This window comes from Typopeltis vanoorti, chromosome 2 (assembly GCF_054136105.1).
Source record: "Typopeltis vanoorti isolate ZY-2024b chromosome 2, IOZ_Tvanoo_1.0, whole genome shotgun sequence".
Classification (NCBI taxonomy): domain Eukaryota; kingdom Metazoa; phylum Arthropoda; class Arachnida; order Uropygi; family Thelyphonidae; genus Typopeltis; species Typopeltis vanoorti.
This window is the reverse complement of record NC_143550.1, coordinates 134,224,659-134,248,860: the sequence shown is the minus strand read 5'-3', so window position 1 is coordinate 134,248,860 and position 24,202 is coordinate 134,224,659. Positions and strand designations below refer to the sequence as shown.

The following is a 24,202-nucleotide window of genomic DNA, read 5'->3' as shown; positions in this document are numbered from 1 at the left end:
TTTCCTATGAGTTGTCCCAGTCCTGAATATACTTCAGGCACAAACGTTGTTTGCTTACACTTGGATAAAGGAGTAAACTAAATATATAATTTATAGTATAACAAGTGGGGAAAAAAAACTTCCAACATCTTTCTCTGTGCAAGTAAATACACACCCGTTTTTGAGCCAGAATACTGTTAGAGCATGCATTAATAAACGATGAAGTTCTATAGAGATTGTAACAATATTATCAGATCAAACTCCCCTCCCCACAAAAAATAAATAAATAAATAAAATAATAAAATAAAATATATGCATACTATGGGATTTATGGATTTATGCCATACCCAAACCTTTCCTCTCATGGAATGCATGCATGTGGTAGAGGGAACCTCCCAGTGATGATACTTGCCCTTTTTATTCTTCCTCTTTTTCTTTTCTTTCTGTATTCTTCACTCTGTTGCTCTTAGTCTTTTTTTACTATCCTGTCTTCCAAATTACCATCAATGGAAGCCAATATCCTACTGCCATATTTGCCATGCAGTGAAACCCACAGACATCCTGAAAAGGGGGGATTCTGCTTTGGAACAGTCTTGGATAGCCAGGCCAGGATGAATCAGATAATAGCCTTGCCTGCAAAGGTCAACAGTATTGTAGTAAATTTCTCATCCCATGGTCCAGACATGGATTAAGGCTTGCTGAGGGGATAATATGGAATACAAGGTAACCCTGGCATTACACTTCTGAGTATATTTATTTCATATCATTTAGTGGGCATCCATCTGTGACTCTGTGGTGGGTGGGGAGCTCTGCTACCAAAAAATCCCTTGAGTATTAATCTTTCATCCACAAATATTCAGGGACACTCACAAGGCCCAAGCCAAATCACGATACTATACATACATCAAAAGTAAGAAACAAAAGACATCTAATAACGTTATCAACATACCAGTGTTGCTGATTATTCATTCAACAGATGAAAAGTTAATAATGGGAAAATGTCACCCTTCTTTATTCAAATGGGTTTAGAAGAACTGGCAGATTCTCTAAAAACAGAAAACTACAATCTGGTGTTAACCTTCAGGAAACATCGTATCAGCAACACTCGGAAAAAACTACTGAGAACAACATCAACGGGTGGAATATCAATCATAGCAATACCTCATAAAACACTCATCTCTTCTAGAGGAGTAATATCAGAATGGGATCTCCTTGACATTCCTGATGAGGGGATATTTTTTAAAGGAGTGCATTATGAGATGCATTCTGATCTGTAGGAATGGTCACTTGGTTCTGACCAGGAATGTCATCCATACTATTGAAACATCTATTTCTCCAACATCTGTAAAAGCAGGGTAAGCTAACTGCCGTATTAGGCTGTACATCACAAATATCCTAAGAGACTTTAAATGTCAGAAATATGAGAATGATCATGCATGTCGTGACAGCAAAGAATGTGAAATATATCTGGCTCTGAACGGAAAGCTAAGTGTGGCAACTGTCAGGAAGATCATTCAGCCTACTCCTATGCATGACAGCAGTGGAAGGATGAAAAAGAAATATAAAAGATTAAAACAGAAGAATATCTCATATTCAAGATGCAAAGAGAAAGCTAGCTACCATAACATCTATTCCGAAATTGCCTTATGCTTGGAAGGTGGCATTAAGAAAATATCAACAGTAACTCGAACTCGTATGCTTATTCCATCATCATATAATTTCATCATACCTGAACTTTATGAACATGAGCATTTCTCTGTGTAGCACATCAGTTACACACACACACAATCATCTCACTCCTGAAATAACTCCCCATTTAATGAGAACCCACTAGGCAAAGATAAACCACCAGACACCCCATCAGAAAAAATGGATACTTTGGTATCTGATGAAAGTAAATTAAATGTTCCAAAAGATCTTGACACATCAGATGACATATTGAATATTTTTCCAGAGAAAGAGATGGATACTAGTCATCCAAACTTCTCAAAATCAATTAATAAATATAAACCTGATAAAGATGAGCCCTCAACCTTTTGAAAACTGCACAAGTCAACAAAGCCAAAACAATAGAAAAATTTTTATAGCAGAACTCTTGGAAGTTTTGCCAAAATATTGATGACATCAAAATTCTGCTGCAAAAATACCAACCATTCTGTTTCGGTCTGCAGGAAATATTTAAAACCTAGTGAGGACCACACCTTAAGGAATTTCACTGTTATCTGTAAGGACAGAAATGGAGATGGTACTGCTCAAGGAGGAGCAGCTATACTATTGGACAGTCATACTCCTTTCCAAAAGGTCAAGATTAATATCCTCTGAAAGGAATAGCGATTCACCTATCTGAGGGGTTTCTTATTATAGAATATTGTATTTATTTAACACAGAGTTCTAAGTTAAATGAAACAGATCTAGGTAAACTTCTTACAGGTGACTTTAATGTGAACATTACTCTGTAGCATAGTGCCAGCATAAATGCTGAAGTTTGCATAATTGAATAAAGGTTGACAAAAATGACCTCTCCACTCTAAATAGTAACAGACTTGATACCCTCGGACATATGCCTACCTGCTCATATTCTGCAACATCTCTTACAATTCCTCCACGTGATTTTTCCACTATTCATATGGAATATTGAAGAGAAGATGTATAAAAGCGATCATATGTCTGTTATTTGCACTGTGTCCACACAGGAACCAGAATCTCCTACATGAATGAAAATGTGGGAAAAAAATAAATAAAAATAAATAACTGATGGCATACTTTTCCCATTATGAAAAATTTAATGCTAAAGCAGTGATTCACCGCCACCAATGAAGCAGTGAATTATGTAACAGTTTGGATTGTCCAGGCAGCAACAGCTGCATATTCCAAAATCATCATCTTGATTTCAACTGCATCCAAAGCCTTGGTGGAACCCTGAGTACCAAGTAGCCAAATGAGATCAGACAGAGCATGGGGTATATTTCATAGATATCCTATCACATCAAATCTATTTGGTATCAAAAATGCTCAAGCCAAAGCACATTATGGTAATTAAACAGCACGCTATAAAATGTATGGAAGAAAGTATGCAAAATGAAAGGTACATACAGAACACACACACACACACATCATTTGTCTATCTTGGATCACAATGGATGTGATGTTGCTGAATGCTAAGTTATTGACAACATTTTGAGAGAAATTTTGTTAGAATCTCAGCAACAGCTTCATATCTACTTTATCCAATTTTTAATATTGAAAGAATAGTGGCTAATCTTTTCTAAGAATGAACTAGATGACATCTATTAGAAGATGATAAAACATTTTCTATCATCTTCTCCAAATCTCCTTCTCTTACACTGTTATCTGAGCAAATTAATTCTGCCCAGTGGACTTGGGTTTTTATAGTCCCAAATTATTGGGAGGGGATGATGTGATTGTTGATGGATGTATCTACCTGTGAATGTATATGTGTGGGTGAGTTTTCTGTAGACTGTGAAGGGTAACTAGGATGTGATTTGCTGAAGCAAATTACACCTTAGTTACAATGCACTCAACACAGAATTCACCCACATAAAAAATGCTTTATTGGCCAATAGCTACACCTCCAACCAAATACAAAGAATTTTAACATCATGCACCCACACCATTCCTCACCCAAACATAGAATACAGCAAATCAATCGCCATCCCCCATGGCATCTCAGAAAACGTGACAAAGATATTAAAAAAAGCATAACCTTGTGACCACCTATAAACCACAAAAAAAAAGCTAGCTGTCCTTATCTCCCCCCCCCCCTGAAGACCAGTTATAACCACTGGATTTAACTGGAGTTTACCAGGTACTTGCAGCTGCAACCTTTCTTATTATGGACAAACAGGTAGGACAGCCAACATGCATATATCAGGGCACCAAGATTACATCTGATTCCACCACTATGGCTGCTCAGGATTGGCAGACCATGCGTTGGATACCCAGCACAGGGTCTGTTTGAAAAAACGCCACCTTACTCTACCAAAGCAAATTCAAGTTCGAGAGACTTTTCCTCGAATCAGCTGCAGTTCTCACCAACTATCCCAGCCTAAACAAATATGGTTGTATAAGACTCCCCTTCATATGGGAAACATTCCTTCACAGACAGTCAGCCTAACAACCTAGAACACCCAACCAAAGCCAACAGGTGGTGTAATTATACGACTTTAGGTCGTCCTGTATCTCTCCTGTTCCATCTTTGTCTAATACTTGTCTAATTAATCCCTGATGATGATGATGATGATGATGCCAATTTTGATTAAATAAAAGGAAAAGATAACTTTTGATTTCATTATTTATCATGTATGTAAACATTTCCTAAATGTATAGCAAAAAAATGCATTATTTCTTGTAATTAGAAATGTTTACATGAGAAATCGTTGTATAATTATGGCCTGAAAACAGTCCATAAATACAAACTGTCTGATTATGGTATATATTTGAAAAAGTACTTGTCGAGTTTACTTTTTCATTTCTGTAACATAAACTTGAAAGAAGAAAATACTGAATTTTTCAATGACATTTTGATGTAAACCACATCAGACACTATTGTCTGATGTGGTAAGCAACATGGCGGTGAGTTGAAAGTTGCTTGTTGTAAACAGGACTGCAATTTTTCAGTGAGTGAGAGAGAAGAATAGAACAGAGACAATGTTCTAAAAAGTTGGAAATTTTCCCCCTTTTTAAGCCAAAAGGGTGAAAAGGAGCATTATGAGTGAAACAAACAGTTATCCCAAAATTAACATGTGAATTCCTTTTATATGAAACTAATTTGTGATATAGATAAAAGTTACATAGTTATATATAATTTCCCTGAAAGCAAATGGGCAGTTCCTTTTGATATCGTACATAGTAAATGTATTCAAGTTAAGTGCTGTAAAGGTGAAAGAGATGAATTCCTTTTGTGTTTAAAAAGTTTCCACAAGGAAAAGGGAAACTTTAAAATTATCTCCATATTTCAAAGAAATGGGAAAGAAACTGATAATATGCACAATACACAAAAGAAAAAATACATTCTCTCTCTTATGAAATGTTGTGCACAAATTATTTTCTTGTTTTGAAAGAAAAACAGATATGAGCAAAGTTATTATATTTTAATGGCCATTATTGAGAGCAGAAGAAACTGTACTTTATAAGTTTGAAGTTAACTGTTTTAGTATGTGCATTTTCATCAAATCCTGTGATCTTGAAGATGCCAAGAAATTACATTCTTGATTTCATCTTTTATCCAAGTGTAAGCAAAGTTTGTATGTGAAGTAACTTCACGACTGGGATACTTGTATGACTTCACATCAATTGCCTTAGTATCCCCAATAATGCAGCGCTTCCTAATCTCTTTTGGATCATGCCCCCACCTCAGATTTTGATGTCCCCTGTAGCATAATAGCCAACCAAGTTCTGAAAAAAAGTATATATAATATAAATAGGTACTTCAAATAAAAAAGGAACATAGGTAAAACTGTTTTTAATTTGATTTTCTTCAATGAATATAAATTTTATATTATACTTTGTATATTATAAAACATAAATCAAACTCAGGAAAATAAAAATCAAAGTTCATGTGATCCTTCACAAGCTTGATGTCTGCTGCAACAGTTTGTATTTGAGGTACTAATTTAGTCAATTTCCATCTCAAATCTGCATGATTTGTGATATCCAGATGATTTCTTTTTTTCAGTAACATGTCATTTACACCGCATTCAACTAAATATGACAACAGGAAGGGCAAGAGTAATTTTCTTGCAAAATTAGTTGAATTTGGGTATTTCATTTCTTTCTCATCACAAAGCCATGCAATTGTTCCTTTTATATTGAATAAAGTTCTAATAGACTCATCATTTTGCATTTCTTCAAGTTAACTTGGTACTGTTTACTTTTCAGAAGTGACAGATGCTATGATTTAACCTTAACACACTTATGCTACCAAGTATTTAAGTTGATTGCTGTACTAGTGTTGCCAGCTTTTTTCCTCGGAAAGTCAGAATTGAAACATCGATAATTTATCGCCGAGAATGGTGACTTTTGAGTATATTGGTGGCGAATGCAACATCATTTTCTAATTGCCCTCCCAAAATATTCAAATTGCTTACCTGTGGGGGTATATGCTCCACTTTGGGAAACACTGCCATAATGCAAAGCACATATCCTTACAAATAAGTATAATGCTACGGATTATGGGAAGAGCCACCACCCAGATCAGTTTCACTATATAAGTGAAAGGAGACTTCTCTAAGTCTCTAAAAACTCAGGCAATCACCCACCCACAGATCACTCTAAACTCAGCAAGTTCAAGTGACCCAAAGGATCATTTTACTCAGTGGTGGTTTTACTCAGTGACAGGTCCACTCTGCCAAGGAGAGGGACCTCAGCAGCAGTTCTGCCAAATGGCAGGCTTGAGCCGCAACCTTTGACCGATGCGATGTATGGGAGTAAGTGAGAGTGTGTGTGTGTGTGTGTGTGTGTGTGCATGACCATGTTGTAATGAGCTTGTAAGAATGGCTTTGACTAATTACACACCTAATTTTGAGGAGCATAAGTTTTATGTGACTCAGCAAGTTCAAGTGACCCAAAGGATCATTTTACTCAGTGGTAGTTCTACTCAGTGACAGCTCCACCCTGCCAAGGAGAGGGACCTCAGCAGCAGTTCTGCCAAATGGCAGGTTTGAGCTGCAGTGTGTGTTGTAATTACCAACCTTTGACCGATGTGATGGTATGGGAGTAAGTGAGTGTGTGCATAGAGAGGTTGTAACGAGCTTGTAAGAATGGCTTTGACTAATTACACACCTAATTTTGAGCAGCATAACTTTGTGTGTGTGTGTGTGTGTGTGTGTGTGTGTGATGCATGTTGTAATTTGGTAGGATAGAATAAGTCTGAATGACCCACTTTTCAGGAGGTAATTTCTTATTACCTCCATATAACCCAGTCTATCCTACCAAATTGCATCACTGTTTCTTACTGATTATCTTTATTTATTCATTCACATTAACTAAACAAATAGTTGAATTATTTATTGGAAACAATAAGGCAAGGATCAAACAAGATAGAAAAGATAGAATTTTCTATCAAACAAGATAGAAAAAAAGAAAGATAGAATTATTTGCTTTTTCAGTTATATTATATTACTTTATTACATTATATTGCATGATATTACTTTTTCAGTTACATGAAAATCTCTGGCTAGTTATATAAGCACATTCCTCAAAGGGTGGCCTCTTCTCCTCAGTCACTACTCATCTTCATTCACATTACAAGCAATTATGGGTGTAATTACATTATTGCTTTCTTTCTCAAGTCTAATACAATGTTTTTCCTCTTCTTTGCTAAACATTCATAATGGGAGGAGGGGGGGAAGCAAACTAGCATATAATGTGTTCTACTTTAAAGGATGAATTAAGTAGAAAACAGACATACAACAAACTTTTATTTAAAAATAAAAAGCTAACATGTTTCTTTCCCTTATAGGGAGTAAGTGAGGCTGTTTTAGCCCTAACTTATAATATATAACAAACTTTTATTTTGAATTAAAAAAAAAGCAGGTGGAGGAGGAAGATGGTAAATAGCCACATCACAGATCTAAAATTAGCACAAATTCGGTCAGTGATGAATCTTAAATTTGATTTAAAAACTAGTATCATAAGAGTTTGGTGTTGCGTGTTTTATAATAGATGTAATTTGTACTCTGTAATCAAAACAAATAATTTATTCGGTAACTCAATAAATTGTTTATTTTGGTCTTTTGGTGCTGTTTCTATTATGAAGCACAGCTATGAGTGCAAGAGAGACTTTAATGTACTTTAATATGTAAAAATTGGCAATCATCTGGGATGTTATGCATTTGTTGGATATTTTGACTGATCACTATTTTACCCATTAAGCTACATTTTCAGAGAATTAGACATGAAATAAAGCTAAATAGTCCAGATAACATTAAAAAAATACTGCAGTTCATGAAGTGTTCCAAATTAAATACTTACTACAATCTTCTGTTTCATCAGATCTATCTGGACAGTCAGAATGCCCATCACATCTCCAGATGGATGGAATACAAACTTTATTATGGCACTGGAACTGATCACTCTGACATCCATATTCTGTAAAAGATAAATACCAATATATATAAATTTAATGAATATATGTATATATTTATAGTCACACACACAATCGAAATTATTATATGTAATTAGCAGTGCTGGCAACGTCAAAATTTTGAAGTGTGGTTCTATAAAATAATAAAACAATAAATGAACAAATAAAGCACATTTCAGGTCCTCCTAAGACAAAGTGTGTGTACAGAAATGATTGTGCAATGCAGAATGCCATTTGGCAGATTTCAAGTTCAAATCTCTTCGTAATGACATCACACAAGGATTAATTGTAGGCCCAAGGGAATGTTGAAATGCGCACGAATGCCAGAATTAAAAGAAATAAGGCAGAGGAGACTTTGGAATTGATCACCTCGACTTTAGCAAAAATTATAGGTATCAGTGAGACCTAGATGCCAGAAAATAATATATAGTTACAGGGATAGAATGTGAAGGGTATTGCCTTTTCATGAAAAATAAAGGGAATAGGATAGAAAGTGGGGTACTGCTGATGATAGCTGAAGAACTACAACAAAAATTAGAAGTCAAAGAGAATTTTAGATCTGGGGAAGATTGTGGCCAGTAGGACAAAATATATTGTTAGTTGCTACTACAGACAACGCAGTCCACTGGTACCAGACATCAGCAGATTAGTACAATGAATGTGAATGCAAGGTGAGCAATTATTATAGGAGGACTTCAACTATAGGAAAATAGAGCAGATTGGAGGGAGGAAATGGGGAATGACAGATTTGGTCACCTTGGTTTCTTGGGGATCAGAAGGTGGTGCAGAGGTATGTGGAATACTCTCTATCAGGACAGGGTCGAAGATAGGCACATTGCAAAGCTTCTTAGTTGATAAGGCAAAAAAGCAGGTGCATGATAGAAACTTATAAATTATTGATGGACTATATATATATATATAACTATATATAAAAATTTACACGTTAGCACAAGAAAAGTATATTTAATACACTGCCAGATATTTCAGTTTGAAAACAACAAATTATCATCAGTGGCTAGACATAAAACAGTTTTTTAAAGGTAGAATACAAACAATTGATCATTTAAAATTAGAACGAGCCACACATTGTTACATTTCGATAATCACAATATCATTTCACTGAAGACAGGTAAACATAAGAGTGCAGTAAAATTACATGTATAATTTATAATGTCATCCAAAAACTTAATTTATAAAATCACACTAAAGATATTATTAGACAGATGTAGTATCTACAAGGTCTTCATTAAAAAATAAAACAAAATAAAATAAAAATAAAAATAAAATAAGAAGAATAATAATTAATGTGTTATTTGGATCAAACTTTCCCACATTTTTGACATAGATATGCAGTCATTACAATTCGGGTTAGTGCGGTGAAGTAACGAACACCTCTTCACTCTCTTTGAAGAGGTGTTCGAATTTATGCCGACATCTGAGTAGGAGCCGAATTTAGGACCAGAGAATGTTGGGGTTTGTCTCAATTCCATGTTGTGCCAATCCAGACTTATCAGATTTGTTGTGAGGAATATAAGATTGATGTTCTTGTAATCTTTTTTCTATAGAGCATCTGGTTTGTCCAAAGTAAGAAAGATGGCAGTCACATGGAACTTGGTATACACCATGAAAAGACATAGTTGAGCGTTTATTGAAATTGGTTCTGAAATTCTGGAGATACGAGGTTGGTTGTCTGAAAGGTTCTCAGCTAAAAATCAACTGTATATGTTGTGTGTGAACTATTTGCAAAATTTTTGTTTCCTGATGTTTCTTTCTCTCGGTCTTAGTTCAGTTTGAAAATATTTTATAACCAGCTTTTCTTAAACATATAGTAATATGTACAGTACAAGGACAGTACATATTCCTAGTATTCAAATATTTTAAATACTAGGAATATGAAAATAATATTCTGGGTGTTAGGCAGATAAAAAAAAAAGAATAAAAACAACAGTTCTGGAAAACAAATGCCAATTATAAACAAATGCTCAAACCCTTTCCAATACATGCTTGAACATTACTTTTTTACATGTACTTACGGCAATTTTGTTCATCTGAACTAGCTGTGCCATTTATACCATCTTCACAATCATCATCTCTATCACAATACCATGCTTTTGGGATGCAAATACCTCCTTGACATTTAAATGAATTTGCTGGACAGGGAGATTCAGGTGCTTCTGTAAATATACATGAAATAAACAAATTTCAGGGAGTACAACAAAATTGTATACAGTGCTGAATGCAGAAAAATCACAGTTAACTATGGACTATAACTCATTATATGGTTACAAAATGATGACAAAATATTTTGCAATAGGATTAAAGTATTTGATATATATAAAAAAAATCCAGATAACTTTTGCTCTGCAAATACAATACTGCATATGTGTATGTTTCATACCAGACACTGGATTAAAAATAAACTATTTTTAAACTGAAATGTTTCTACTTTATACCAAATGACTTCACTCTTACTTGAAATTTGCATAGCAAAGTCAGAATTTTTACCTTCATAATGGTTTATTCCAATTTTTGGTTCAGTAACAATAAAGATCTTCATGTGCTCAATGCTTAAGCAGAAATTATATCAGAAAGAATAAAGACAAGGTTTTTTCATGTATATGTGTGCCGCATCTATGTTTAAGAGTATAAAAATGTAAACATGATTTTCATATAAATTCAAGTGTACATCAATAAAATTCTCAAAAATATCTGTGACTGAGAAATTTTAAACAAATCTATTATTCTCCATATATCTCTCTCTCGTGTGTGCGTGCACAAATGCATGTGTGTATAATTGAATAAATGTAATAACTAGAAGCTGAGAGACACCAAAATAGAAAAAAATACTATTTATTGTTCAAGTGCATGGCTAATTTCATTTTCTTAAAAAACTTCATCAAGTACATAACATGAAAAAAGAAATACAAAAATATACATTATGAGAGGCAGTTATAAATTAACTTGCAAATGTATTGAACATTTGAAATCGTTCTGGATGCCATGGTATTGTTGGGCCACATTCACATAACATGACCTCATGTACTCCAAAGTTGGATACCTGAAGAGTGACAGACAGGGCATAGCTAAGGTTAGTATTAAGATGGATCAGATTGAGGACAATTTCTGTTAATTCCACAATTCTTCTTTCCAGTTCATTGTACCATCTAAAAATGTTTTCTGATTTGCTCCAGATCACTGGATGAATGACAGGATCTTTCTCTTTAGGATGGAATGTGATTAGATAGTGAGCTGACTTTAGTTCTACAACATTTAATGTCTCTCACATATTCTTCCAGATGCAACTCAATGGTTTTCTCTATCTGACCAAAATAGGGCACATTGCAGTTACACCAAAGATGATAAACTCCTGAATACATTATGATGTCATGTTTAGGTATACCAAATAAGGAATGGAGTTCAGAAAGAGAAGTAAAAGAAGCACAGATTTTAAATTTCTTGAGAATTTTAACAAACTTACGTGAAATGGACCAATATATGGTAGAGATATAAAGCCTTTTATATCAGACCGATGTTAACCTACCTGCTCACTGTACTATCGTCAGTACAGTGAGCAGGGTTAAAAAGTACAAACAATATGTCCGAGGTAACTGCTTTTCTAAAATGTGGTAAGAAAAAACTGTACTGTACTGTACTGTACTGAGTTCTTTGCTGATCTCTTTTTTTTATGTTTATAATTAGGAAATTTTGAGGTAAACACAATCAATTCCTTCACATTAAAGCCAATGTTATATGGAAAAGGTATTATTATTATTATTATTCAGGCCTCCACGGAGTCAAGAGACTCACTGTGGGAGATCCTTCCTAGGAAACACAAAGTCTATCCATACCACTCCTTGAACTCATTGTTCTAGATCTCACCACTCTATCAGGCAATGCGTCCCACGGTTTCACCACCTTCCATGCAACAAAACCATTCCTCACCCTCCTGCTCACGGCCTCCTATTGCAACTTCCAGGGATGGCCCCTTGTCATCGCTCCTTCCCGCTGCTCGACCAAGTGAAAAACTCCCCAGCGTCTACCCTGTATCTGCCTATCAACAGTTGAAAAGTCTCAATCATATCACTTCTCCTTCTTCTATCCACAAAACTCAGCATCCACATTCCCTCAATTGATCCTCATAATTAACAATGTACAGTCCTGAAACTATCTTTGTTATCCACGTCTGCAGCCTTTCCACAGTTAATTTATCCCCTTCAAATCCTTGGAACTAAATTTAAGAAGAACAGTCTTAAGTATGGTCTGATCAGGGTATTATACAATGGAATGATAACTCTTTTATCTTCTCAGTATTGCAGCGATCCTCTGGGTTACCATCACCACCTTTGCAATATGCTCCCTGAATTTCAGTTTTCTATCAATCATTACCCCCAGATCTCTTGTCTCCCCTACTTCCGCACAGTACAGCTACTCCAATCGAGTATGCAGCCTCCCATCGATGTATCCCAAACTTCAAGACTTTACTTGCTGCATTAAACCGACAATCCCCATTCATTTGCCCATCTGTGTAGTTTATTCAAATCCTCTTGCAGGACTGCCACATCTGTAATATTACTAATAATCCTTCCCAGCTTCACATCATTTGCAAATGACTGAATATCCCCTTGCAATCCATTGACAACGTCAATGACATAAAGGTTAAACAATACATTTCCCAGGTAATGAGCCCTGTGGAACCCCACTTGTAACCTTCTGCTTCCTTGATATTGCTCCACCATACAAAACTCTCTGATGCTTATCAGACAGCCAATCCTGAACCCAGTTGACTAACCCAACATCTAACCAACCCACATGCTATAACTTAAATATCTGCATATCATGTGGTACCCTGTCAAATGCCTTGGCAAAATAAAAAAAAAAAAAATGGCAGTGTATGTCTTTCCTTCATCAACTGCTCTTGTCACTTTATTATAAAAGCCAATCATTACTTAACAAGAGCACCCCTTAACAAACCCATGTTGATTCCTACAGATAACATTACCCTCATCTGTCCAACACTGTATATAGTCCCTCACTAATTTCTCCAACCTTAACAACTACTGATGACACACAAACTGGCCTATAATTAGACACTTCAAGTCTGCTACTGCCATTATGCAATGGCACCTTCCTTCCTTCCATTCCTTGGGTACCTTTCCCATAGCCAGACTTTCATTGAAAGCCAGGTCAAAGGACTATCAGTTCTTTAGAACCTTCTCTCAAAACTGTGGCTCATGTTTCTAGTCAGTATTTGGAACACACTCTCCTCTTGAACCTCTAAACCTCGAACCTGCCCTACCCCCTCTAGTATTAAAACCTTCTTCTCCAGGATACAATACTCCAATAAAGTGCTCACTGAACAACTCCACTATGTCCTCTGCATCAGTCGCTCTATTCCCATTTTATCCCACAATGGCATTCTTCCACGATCATTTCTCCTCCTACTGGCCACATGGCTAAAAAATTCCCTAGGATTTTCTTTGGATCTTAGTGCCAATCTCTTCTCATATTCCAGTTTCGCCTTTCTTACCATACTAGTCACTCTCGTGGCCTGAATCTTATATTCTTCATGCATCTGCTCTCCACTCCTCTTCTTATATCTCTTCCATAACCTCTTTTCACCCACAGTTCCTGTTTGATATTGTTTGTCATGCACTTTACACCAACATGTGTCCTCTTCATCACTCGTGGAATAAAGTTTACTATTGCTTCCAACAAATATTTCTTCACAATTTCCCATGCACTAATGATATCCCAGCCTTCCAATTCTGCCTTTCATGAAACTGCCCCAAGGTGATATTTAAGTCTATTATAATCACCTGCATTCCACATACATTCCCTTGTCTTTGATACTCCTGCATGTCTATTCATCTTCCAAGTCAAAACCACATGGTCACTCTCTCCAACTGGTAGGAGAGATGCCATCTCAGTTATTATCAGCTCTTCTGATGCTATGACCAAATCCAAAACTCCTGAACCTTGTTCCCTCTATTACATGTTGCCTAAGACATCTGTCCCTCAAAAATTCCAGAAGTTCAATTCCCTTATTACTATATGCATTTTCCTCTTCCCAACTTATACTGCTGTAGTTAAAATCTCCCACAACAATCCATTAGATCCTGAATGACCATTTTATCAAGAGTCATTCAGTCAGGATTTAACAAGGAACAAAATTCTGAGCTAGAAATACTTGTACTATTAGTTAAGAAAGCAAAATATAAAAGAAAACCTGTTAGAATTACCTTAGAAAGAAGTAAAGTAGAGGAGACAATTGTATGTTCTAACTAGAATTACATTATTTAAAGTTATCGATGTCAAAATTATACTCTATGTAAGAATGTATGTCTAAGTGCAAACAAAGGTCCAAAGGTTGCTAGCTAGCTGCCTACGATGACGTAACGCCCGAAGCGAAAGCGTTTGTGGAAGGCGAGCTGAACTCGCGTTCGGCGAAAAGAGCACTCTTCAAGAAGCAGAAGTGTGATGCAACCACGTAGGGGCAAATAGGAGAGCGCAATGAGAGATTCTCTGAAACGGAACGAAGCCCCTACAAAGAAGAATAAAAAGCAAGTTCAATCGGGTTTTGACCCCTGTTTTATTCTGTTCCTGTTTCTCGTGCGGACAAGCAGAGCTGACCGATCGACAGCGCCGGAAGTAATCTCCTTCCCGGTTGCTAGCTGAACGAGTCAGGCATGCTATACGTGAGCTGACGGCAGACATCAACTAGGGCCATCAGTAAGTTTACCGATGCAAGACAGCAGAAAAGTTTCCCCCTTGAAGGATGGCCAAGATGACAATATCGATCCAGTAGATGAATGGTTGTCTGGCAAAGTGCAAGGAATGGCGATTTGTGTCGATCAGCATAACCTCCATGTGGACACAACTTGATGAAGGCAGAAAGACATATGACTACAAAGGACGGATGAAAGAAGCGCAATATCCTCTCAGGACACTGATAATGTACATAAATTTCCTTATTCATGTAACAATTAGCACTGGAGTAAAGAGAGAAGAACAGATTTCTAATTGAAGGGAAAGAGAACTTTTAAGTGACTTTATGCTCAGTGACCTGTTTACTATATTGGACTAGTAGTCTGAGAGCCTGAGAGTATGTAACACTCAGTTGAATGTGAATGAAACTTTATTAGCAAGCTTTACTTAGAATTTTGAACTAATGTCTTATGATGAGTGTATACTTACTTACATTGGAGATCTAAATAGAGTATTTGATAATTAGAATGTTCCTTATTGCTTAGCTAGTGAATTAGAATTTTGATATGACATATCTTTGATGTGTGGAAGTTTATTTGTATGCAATTTGATATTTAAGAAACATGTTTTTTCTATATAAGCCTGAGTTTGTCTGAGCATGAGACTGATTTTACCACTCGCTAAAGTTCGAACCTGTGAATAAGGGGAAATTAAAGAAAGTTTAGAAAGTTTTTAGGCCAAGACTGCAATGTTGAATTTTTTATAGGCACTTAACACTTTAACAAGATTAGGTAATACTTGAAATCTGGGAAGGTTTCTTTGTACAAGAATTCTTCTGTGCTAAGACTCTGGCTGGCGCAGCTAAATCAAACAAATTTTGTCAGAATTCCGAAAGGAGAAGCAGCCTCAGAGAGAGATAGGTTATCCTTATCCCTGTCGTACCTAACAAGCTTGATAGGTACGACAGGGATAAGGATAGAGAAATAACAGAAAAAGTAACGACGTAACAAATCATTCTTCTTGCACTTGCTATGTTGAACTGCCTAAACATCTCCTGCTCCCCACCCTCTGTGCTTTTGGCTTGTAGCAACACATTAAATATCCTGTCTTGCCTACCTCTACTTCAAACCATATGCTTTCAAAACCATTAGTGTCACTGCCTTCGAAAGCCTCCACTCTTAGAGGACATAAGTCATCACTTATCATAAGCAGTACTCCACCACCACATTTTCCCCTCCTATCCTGCCAAAAAATGCTGTACTCTGCTACTTCTATTCCTGTTATTATATCATCTTCTGTCAACCACGTCATAGTGATCTCAATAATCTTTGGCCAGGCTGATGTTATCAGCACCACCAATTCATCTCCTTTATTCTGGATACTCCTAGCATTAGTATAAAGCATAAAAATGTCGCTGCTTCTATACTTATCATTATCCCCTCCAGACCCCATTGGACTCAGTGTTACCTGAGGTCGTCCCCCTCCCTCAAGCACTCATTCCCATAAGAGGCCACTCCTGCTACCATCAACCCTGGGAATTTTAGTTTCCCTGCACTGACACATGGAGTCGTTCAAAAAACAGCAATCTCTCCAGATGTCTATGTCCTTCCTCATTCAAATGCAAGCGGTCTCTCGCATACAGTTCCTTTCTGTCCTCAAGTGTCCTCCAAGCATCCACATATTCCAATAATCTCTTCTGACACATTCTGGCTATTATGCTATTCATTATTATTGCTCTTCTGCTAAGCTCCTCATTATCATACCTGGATAACACACACACACTATCTTTCCTCTCTGTGTTTTCTTTTGAAAAACCTAAAGCATGAATCTCAGCTCTCTACCACTCAATTTACACTGCCTCTCAAGTCAGTTGTGCCCACCATCACAATCATTTCATCCACCTTTCACCCTGCTTAATTACCATAGCCAACTTTCTATCATTCCTCCAGGCAAACACTCCTCTGGCAGCCTGTCTTGCACACCACAGATCATCGAGTCTCCATACATCACACATCTTACCACTCTGTTCCTTCAGTACTCACCTGCATCCCTCTCTCTCTTATAATCCTTTCTATCAGTGTTCCTCTACTCACCTGCTATCCTGGCATCACTCTCTATCCCTGGTTCAAGCACTCCCTCGAATTTGTCTCACTTCTTTTCTCTCTGACTGTTTCCATTCTCTCATTTTCTATCATTCCCATACCTCTCTCTTCTACTGCTCCTAGTCTCTACTCTTCTATCATTCCCATCTCTCTCTCTCTCTCTCATTCCCTCTCTTCTACTGCTCCTATTCTCTACTCCTCTATCATTCCCATACCTCTCTTTCATTCCCTTTCTTCTACCACTCCTATTCTCTACTCTTCTATCCTTCCCATACCTCTCTCTCTCTCTCATTCTTCTCTTCTACTGTTTCTATTCTCTCTTCTTCTATCCTTCCCATACCTCTCTCTCTCTCTCTCATTCCCTCTCTTCTACTGTTCCTTTTCTCTCATCTTCTATTCTTCCCATACCTCTCTCTCATTCACTCTCTTCTACTGTTTTTATTCTCACCTTTTCTATCATTCCCATAACTCTCTCACTCCTCCTCTGATTTGCCTTGTGTTCATCTCTTCCATTCACCTGCTCTCATCTCATCTCATCATCCCACAATAACAACTAAACTCCAAAAGCAGCACCACTAAAGAACACGTGTGTTACTGAGAAAAAAAATGTAGCAAAATTCGTGACAGAGTCACAATATATACCCCTATACATCAATATAGGTGTATTGATGATTTCTTAATTTGGATCATAGATCAGATTCTTTATTCCTGAACTACTCACTCGTGTGTCAGAAAAACTGAAGATCTCTATTTACAGAAAATCCACATATACCAAGAAATACCTTCACATGCACCATTATTTGCCCAAAAAATTTGGCATCATTTTTAATTCAGACAAACATGCTCACTCCCTCCTCAGTGAAGAAGAAGAAGAAAACATCAAAGAAGTACAGTTTCTTCTTACAGCCTTTCAGAAAAATGGCTATCCTAAACAGACTGTTCATAAGCTACTTTTTAATCCACCTCTTCACCATACTGAAGATAGCACACTGATGCAAAGGCTTTATATATCTACCATATATTGGTCTGTTTCACTTAAGTTAGCTAAAATTCTCAAACTCCATACAAACCAAATCACGATAGCTAATGTATCCAGGAGTTTATCGTCTTTCATATAACTGCAATGCGCCCTATTTTGGTCAGACAGAGAAATCCACTGAGTTACATGTGGAGGAACATGTGAGAGACATTACATGTGGTAGAACTAGAGCCAGCACATTATCTAATCACATTTTTAATTCTACTCGTCCTAAAGAGGAAGATTCTGTAATTCATCCAGTGATCTGGATCAAATCAGATTTAAATGCTACAATGAACTGGAGAGAAGAATTGTGGACTTAACAGAAATTGTCCTCAATCCAGTCCATCTTAATACTAACCTTAGCTATAACCTGATTGTAACTCTTCAGCTGTCCAATTGGTGTATGCGAGATTATGCCCACATCAACATGTTCAACAATATCATGGCATCCAGAATGACTTCAAAAGTCATAAATACATTTGCAAGTTAATTTATCTCATAATGTATAAATTTGTATTTCTTTTATGTATTATGTACCCAATGAAGTTTTCTAGGAAAACGAAACTAGCTGTGCATTCAAATAATAAATAGTATTTTTTTCTATTTTGGTATCTCTCGGCTTCCAGTCATTAAATAAATTTAATGTCACATAGCCAAGTAAATGAATTGAATCAAATATATATACTATTTATCATCATTGTGAATCAATTGCTGGATGAAGGTCTTTCCAAGATTACTCAAAAACTCTGTCAATGGCTCTCCTTCCCCATGTCACTCCTGAAAATACACCATTATTTGGGTCGGTGCTGTGTTCATTTTTTCTCTCATGGAATCCAATCCACTACTTCTTTTGTCCAGCATTGATCTTGTCTTTGAGCAATATGCCCAAGCCTATTGCCACTTCAGATGTTTCGCTCTTCCTATGTTGTCAGGAACTTTGGTTTAATTTCTTATCCATGTATTCCTTTTGTGATCCAGTATTGTGTGATACCAAGCAGGCTTCTTTCCATACAAAATTATGTTGTTCTTAATTTCCTTTGCATTTAGTGTCCATGTTTCGCAGCCATACATCAATATAGGCATAATGGTAGTTGGCTTTTGAATATTGAATGTAATTTTCCAAATGCTTTCCGCCCAAGCTTCATGCATTTTTTAATTTTGTATATGACATGTTGCTCCATTGATATCCTTTTCCCTAAGTACATGAAATGATCTACTTGTTCTATTTCATCATTCTTGATTTTGATTATTTCTAGTTGGACAAAAAAATGGTAAAGGCATACACACACAAAGGACATTTTTTTTTTTTAATTTTATATATATATATCTGATCCACACACAAAAGGCCACAAGACCTATAGCACATTAGTGCTGTGTGTGTGTGGACAAGAGAAATAGAAGAGAGGAGATGAATCTGTTCACATTTTGCTTGAACATCTAAGGGTTGTAATCTCTTGGGAAGGTAGAGTGGGGGGGGGGGTACTGTTCCAAGAACAACAGAAGTAGATGGAATGAAAGAGTAGGGAATGAAGTTGGTTCAGTGAGTTCAGTGAGCAGAAACTGAACGTCTGTGAGAGAGGGATGACTAATTAGCCAGATTGCCCTCTTCTGGATAGAATCGAGCAATCTTATACAGGATTTTGGTGCACCATCCCAAATATGGGAGCAATATTTCATGGCCGATAAGATTTGGGCTTTGTATAGAGGCCACAGCTATGAGGGGGTGAAGTAGTGTCTTGTGTGAAAAAGTACATCAGGTTTTTTGATGGCTGCAGAAGCTATATTTGAAATATGGTTATGCCAGGAAAGATCAGAAATGCAGGTCAGTCCAAGAAGAGAAATCTGATCGTATTTGGGTATCTCAGTATTACTGAAGGCAAGGGGGGGGGGGGTGGCACTGAAGTCTACAAGGTTGACCTAGCCCTACTCGGGATATAGCCAGAAGATCTGAGTTCAGGTTGAGCATCATGGTAGATCTTGAGGATTCTAATACTTGAGAACTGCAAGGTTTGTCAAACATAAAGGAGGAATGGAGTGTACTGTTGTCAGCAAAGTTATGGATAGGATTGGATTGAAATTACAGTTGAATGAAGCTGTTCTGTTATAAAGTTAACTATCACAGCAAAAATCAAGATACTTAGCACAGAAGCTTTGTAAGCCCCCTTCTCTACCAACTCTGTGTCAATATGATTTTTTCCAAAATAACACTGATACTAGGAGATATTATTTTAGGAAAACATTTCCAATGGAAGTTTCAAGTCTGATACGTGATCTAGTACAGAACAATGTTCATAAAAGCGAAGCTGTCACTGATCAAAAGTTGTGCTCTCAAGCAACTATAAAACCATGAAGTTAACTATGTTTTCCAAGATACTGCCCAAACAGCTAAGTCAAAGTAACTGGACAACAATTTGCTAGAATTTTTGGATTCTTATCTGACTTTGGATAATTTGAATAATTATTGAGCTTTCATTCAAACAGAAAATTCTGTTTAATAATAGAGCAGTTGATTCAAGGAGGTTGTGGTGATATGTTTAACCATCTGATTCTCTTCTGGGATAGGAAACTTGGGGGGGGGGGTAATTTTGGGTTTGCAATTAAGCATTCATTCTCTTCCAAGATTGAAGTAGGGTGGGTTGTATGTATCCTTCATTTTACAGATTCTGTCTCAAACTTTCATGGTGGTATTTCATCATGTCAGAAGATATGAAATAGATCCACATATCCTTTTGAATCTGACAGCAGATGCTTTATGTTCAGATATGAATAAATTTTAATAAGATTCATGTGTGCGAGTACATATGAAGGTACATTGAAAGCTTCTGTTCTGGGCTTTCTTGGCTGCTGTACATTCTGTTTTCCACCAGGGCAGGGGGAAAGGCAAGGCAGAAACCAACTTGATGTTTTTGTTTAAGATAACACAACTATGGCATCTAATATGATTCACCGATTCATTAACAGGAGTAGAGCTGACTGCTAAGGGTGAAAAGACACCCAGTCAAATGGATCTATTTTCCTATTTTAATATACGTGACAGAATATGTGGGCGTCATGTAAAAGAGAGAGAAGATATCTCTGGAAAATGTTCATCTGCATAGACATTATCTTTTAGTTCTTATTGAAATAGAGGGAAGAAGAATGGTGAACAAATTGGATTGGTTGATGGGAAGGCATGAGTACAAAGGTGTTACTTCCCTTCCAGTGCTTAGGAGAAAAAGATTATTGCATCAAGCACAAAACCTTCTGGAATAAAACTCATCTACTACATCACTGTCCCTAACTTCAACCATAATGAATGTTTTTCTTTCCTAAAATTTGAGTCTTATTCCTAAAAGTAATAAGCAACTTTTTTTAACCACCATTTGCAATCTACTGCAGTGTATTATACTAGCACATAGTACAATACACTGCAGTATTATACCAAGAGTTGCCTCAGTCCTGAAGATACTTCAGGCAAACTTTGTTTGCTTACACTTGGATAAAGGGTTAAACTAAATTTATTATAGTCTAACCAAGCAGAATTAAAACTTACAACATCTTTCTCTAAATCCAGAGTAATTTTAATAACGAGATGGTACACCTTTTGGCAACTCATATAGGTAAATATGACTTCTCCGTCGCTTCTGGCCCCCACTGACGAGACCTCAATAAAGCTCAAAACCAGTCTGTGTAGTGGCCCTTTCCTTAATGCATAGCATTATATATGTCTGCAAGGAGATGTGCTTTACATTATGGGAGATACTGAGACAAGGAGTGATGAGAGCTTGGTCCACCTTTACCACGAGTTGACTCAGTCCTGAAGATACTTCAGGTGCAAACTTTGTTTGCTTACACTTGAATAAAGGATTAAACTAAATTTATTATAGTCTAACCAAGTTATTTTCTTATCAGTCTGCGGTCTAATCTATACCGTTAAAATTAATCAACACGTACGATGAACACACTTGAGTATATCACTTTCTGTTAATCAGGTCTCACTAATGCCTATAATTTTTGGCAAAGTTAAACTGACCAATGCAAAAAACTTTTTCCCTTATTTCTGATATTTCTGCCATTCATGTATATGCATTTCATATTGCCTTAGCCCCACAGTCACCCTTGCATAACGTCATTACCAACCCATTTGGATTTAAAACCTATGAAACTGCATTCAGCATTGTATAATAATTTCTAGATTCACACTTATTTGTCTCAGGGTGGCTGAATCCTAATCCTTCTGGTTTTCCTGGTAATGCATTTTCAACCTCTCACTGAACATGGTGAGACAATACTCTCTCTTTTTATCTCCCCAAATATCCAACTTGCAAAATCCTTCAAATGCAGACCATCAGGCATACGCAATCATTTCATTAATCAAATTCACTATATACATCTATAAACTGCTAAACATTACTGCTAAACAATCGTCTCGTTGAATTATTAGCAATCATGACCTTCTTCTCAATTCAGTTCTGTAACAACAAGGCAACAGACTCACACAGAGATCTACTATAAATTGAGAATAGCAGAATCTATACTAATTAACCAATTGGTTAATTAATTAACCAATCATAAAAATATTACTGAAAACTGCATACCATTTCTCCTGCACAATCTTCTCATTGACTCATTAGCAATCAGGGGCATTCTTCTCAAAATCCTGTCACACCCAGGCAGAAGACTCACAAAGAGATATCTGTAGAATGAGAATGGCAGAATCTATATTTGTGAGCAGTTATTAACCAACTGGTCTATAGATCCATTAACAAGTACTGATGTGCAATATAGAGCCTCTTCCAACCAAGTCAAGCCCACTTAATGTGGTATAGCCTTATTCAACAATCAGAGCCATGGTGAGACAAGTATTACTGCCTTACGTTTCCTAAGTGGGAGTAATGCCAACTATGCCTCTAAGTGGTAGATAACTTTCACTGCATAGTGAAACACCTTAATGTTTATTGAAGGTGTGAAGTAACAATTGCCATGTTTTGTCTCTAGAGTAGGGTCATGCTGTATTTTTGATTAATTAATTAATGTAATTAAACAGAGGAAGATATGTTGTAATAGATTTCACGGTATGATATGAACACAGATGGATAAGAAAATAATGATTTATTAACTTAGAAGCTAATATTTCGCTGGTATTATATCCAGCATCTTCAGAGCACACAACACAAAGTTTGTAACAAAAGCAAGACAACCACAATCCAGTGTAACAGTGGGGCTAGTATAAGTAATTGCAGCTTGCAACATGAGACTAAAGTCCTAATATGGCGCCATCTAGGTTTAAAAAATAAATAAATAAATAAAAAAAAAAAAAAAAAAAAAAAAAAAGGTTCAAAGTTTTGAAATAGTAGTCCAAATGATAGTCTTAGAAAGTTTAAAAAAAATAATATATAAAATAAAATAAAAGTAATAAATATTGATTTGGTCTTAGGATGACTGTCTCCCAAATCTTTGGTAGATTTATACAGCCATACTTGGTAAGGTTTGGAGTATGTTTTAAGGCTTCTGTTGATTCCAGGAACAACCTCTCTGACTTGTAGAAGCTTCTGTACATTACTTTTGTTTCTTTCCAATTGATCCTGTGTGCAGGAGTATCCAAAGCATGGTCTACCAGACCCGACTTGCCATAGTGAAAGTATCGGATACATTTTTTGTGTTCACTGAGATGGATATCCACAGTTCTTCCTGTCTGTCCATAGTAGGCTTGATGGCAAGAACAGGGCACTTAATAGACTCCTTGATGTGATAAAGATGTGCATTTGTCCTTAGGTGAACAGATGAGAGTTGCAAATTTTACATAAGGTTTGAATACTGTGCGTAGTTGGTGTTTGTTAAGCACTCTAGATATCTTTTCAGATGTGCCTTTAATGTATGGGATGGTGATAGTTTTGTTGTAGTCTTTTGTGATAGATAGAGGGGATTTCTGGGTAGCATTTAGTATGTTATCTATCTTATGGGGATTATAACCATTGGTTAAGAATTTTTGACATAGGTGAGAAAGTTCAGCAGTGAGAGCAATGTCATTGGAACAGATTGCTCTAGCTCTATGGGTTAGTGTTTTTAAGATACCATATTGTTGAGAAGGGTGATGGTGTCATTGTTTGTGTAAGTATCTCCCTGTATGTGTGGTTTTTCTATAAACAGAAAATGATAAGGAACCTTCTGGAAGATGTGTGATCAGTGTGTCCAGGAAGGGCAGGCAGTCATTGGCTTCTAGTTCCATTGTAAAGTGGATTTTACAGTGCTGGCTATTTAGATGCACTAAAAATGTATTCAATGTGTCTGGGCCACGTGGCCAAATAGCAA

At 36.5% G+C, this 24,202-nt stretch overlaps 1 protein-coding gene across 1 annotated transcript in view; it reads right to left on the bottom strand.

The window, feature by feature from the left end:
* Positions 1–24,202, bottom strand: part of LRP1 (LDL receptor protein 1) — a 1,646,373-nt gene that overhangs the window by 801,320 nt on the left and 820,851 nt on the right. Inside the window, exons 52-53 of the mRNA XM_090402369.1 lie at positions 10,117–10,257; positions 7,972–8,088 (exon numbers count right to left, since the gene is read on the bottom strand). Of these exons, the coding sequence (XP_090258495.1) occupies positions 7,972–8,088; positions 10,117–10,257 (258 nt within the window). The remainder of the gene's footprint in view (positions 1–7,971; positions 8,089–10,116; positions 10,258–24,202) is intronic.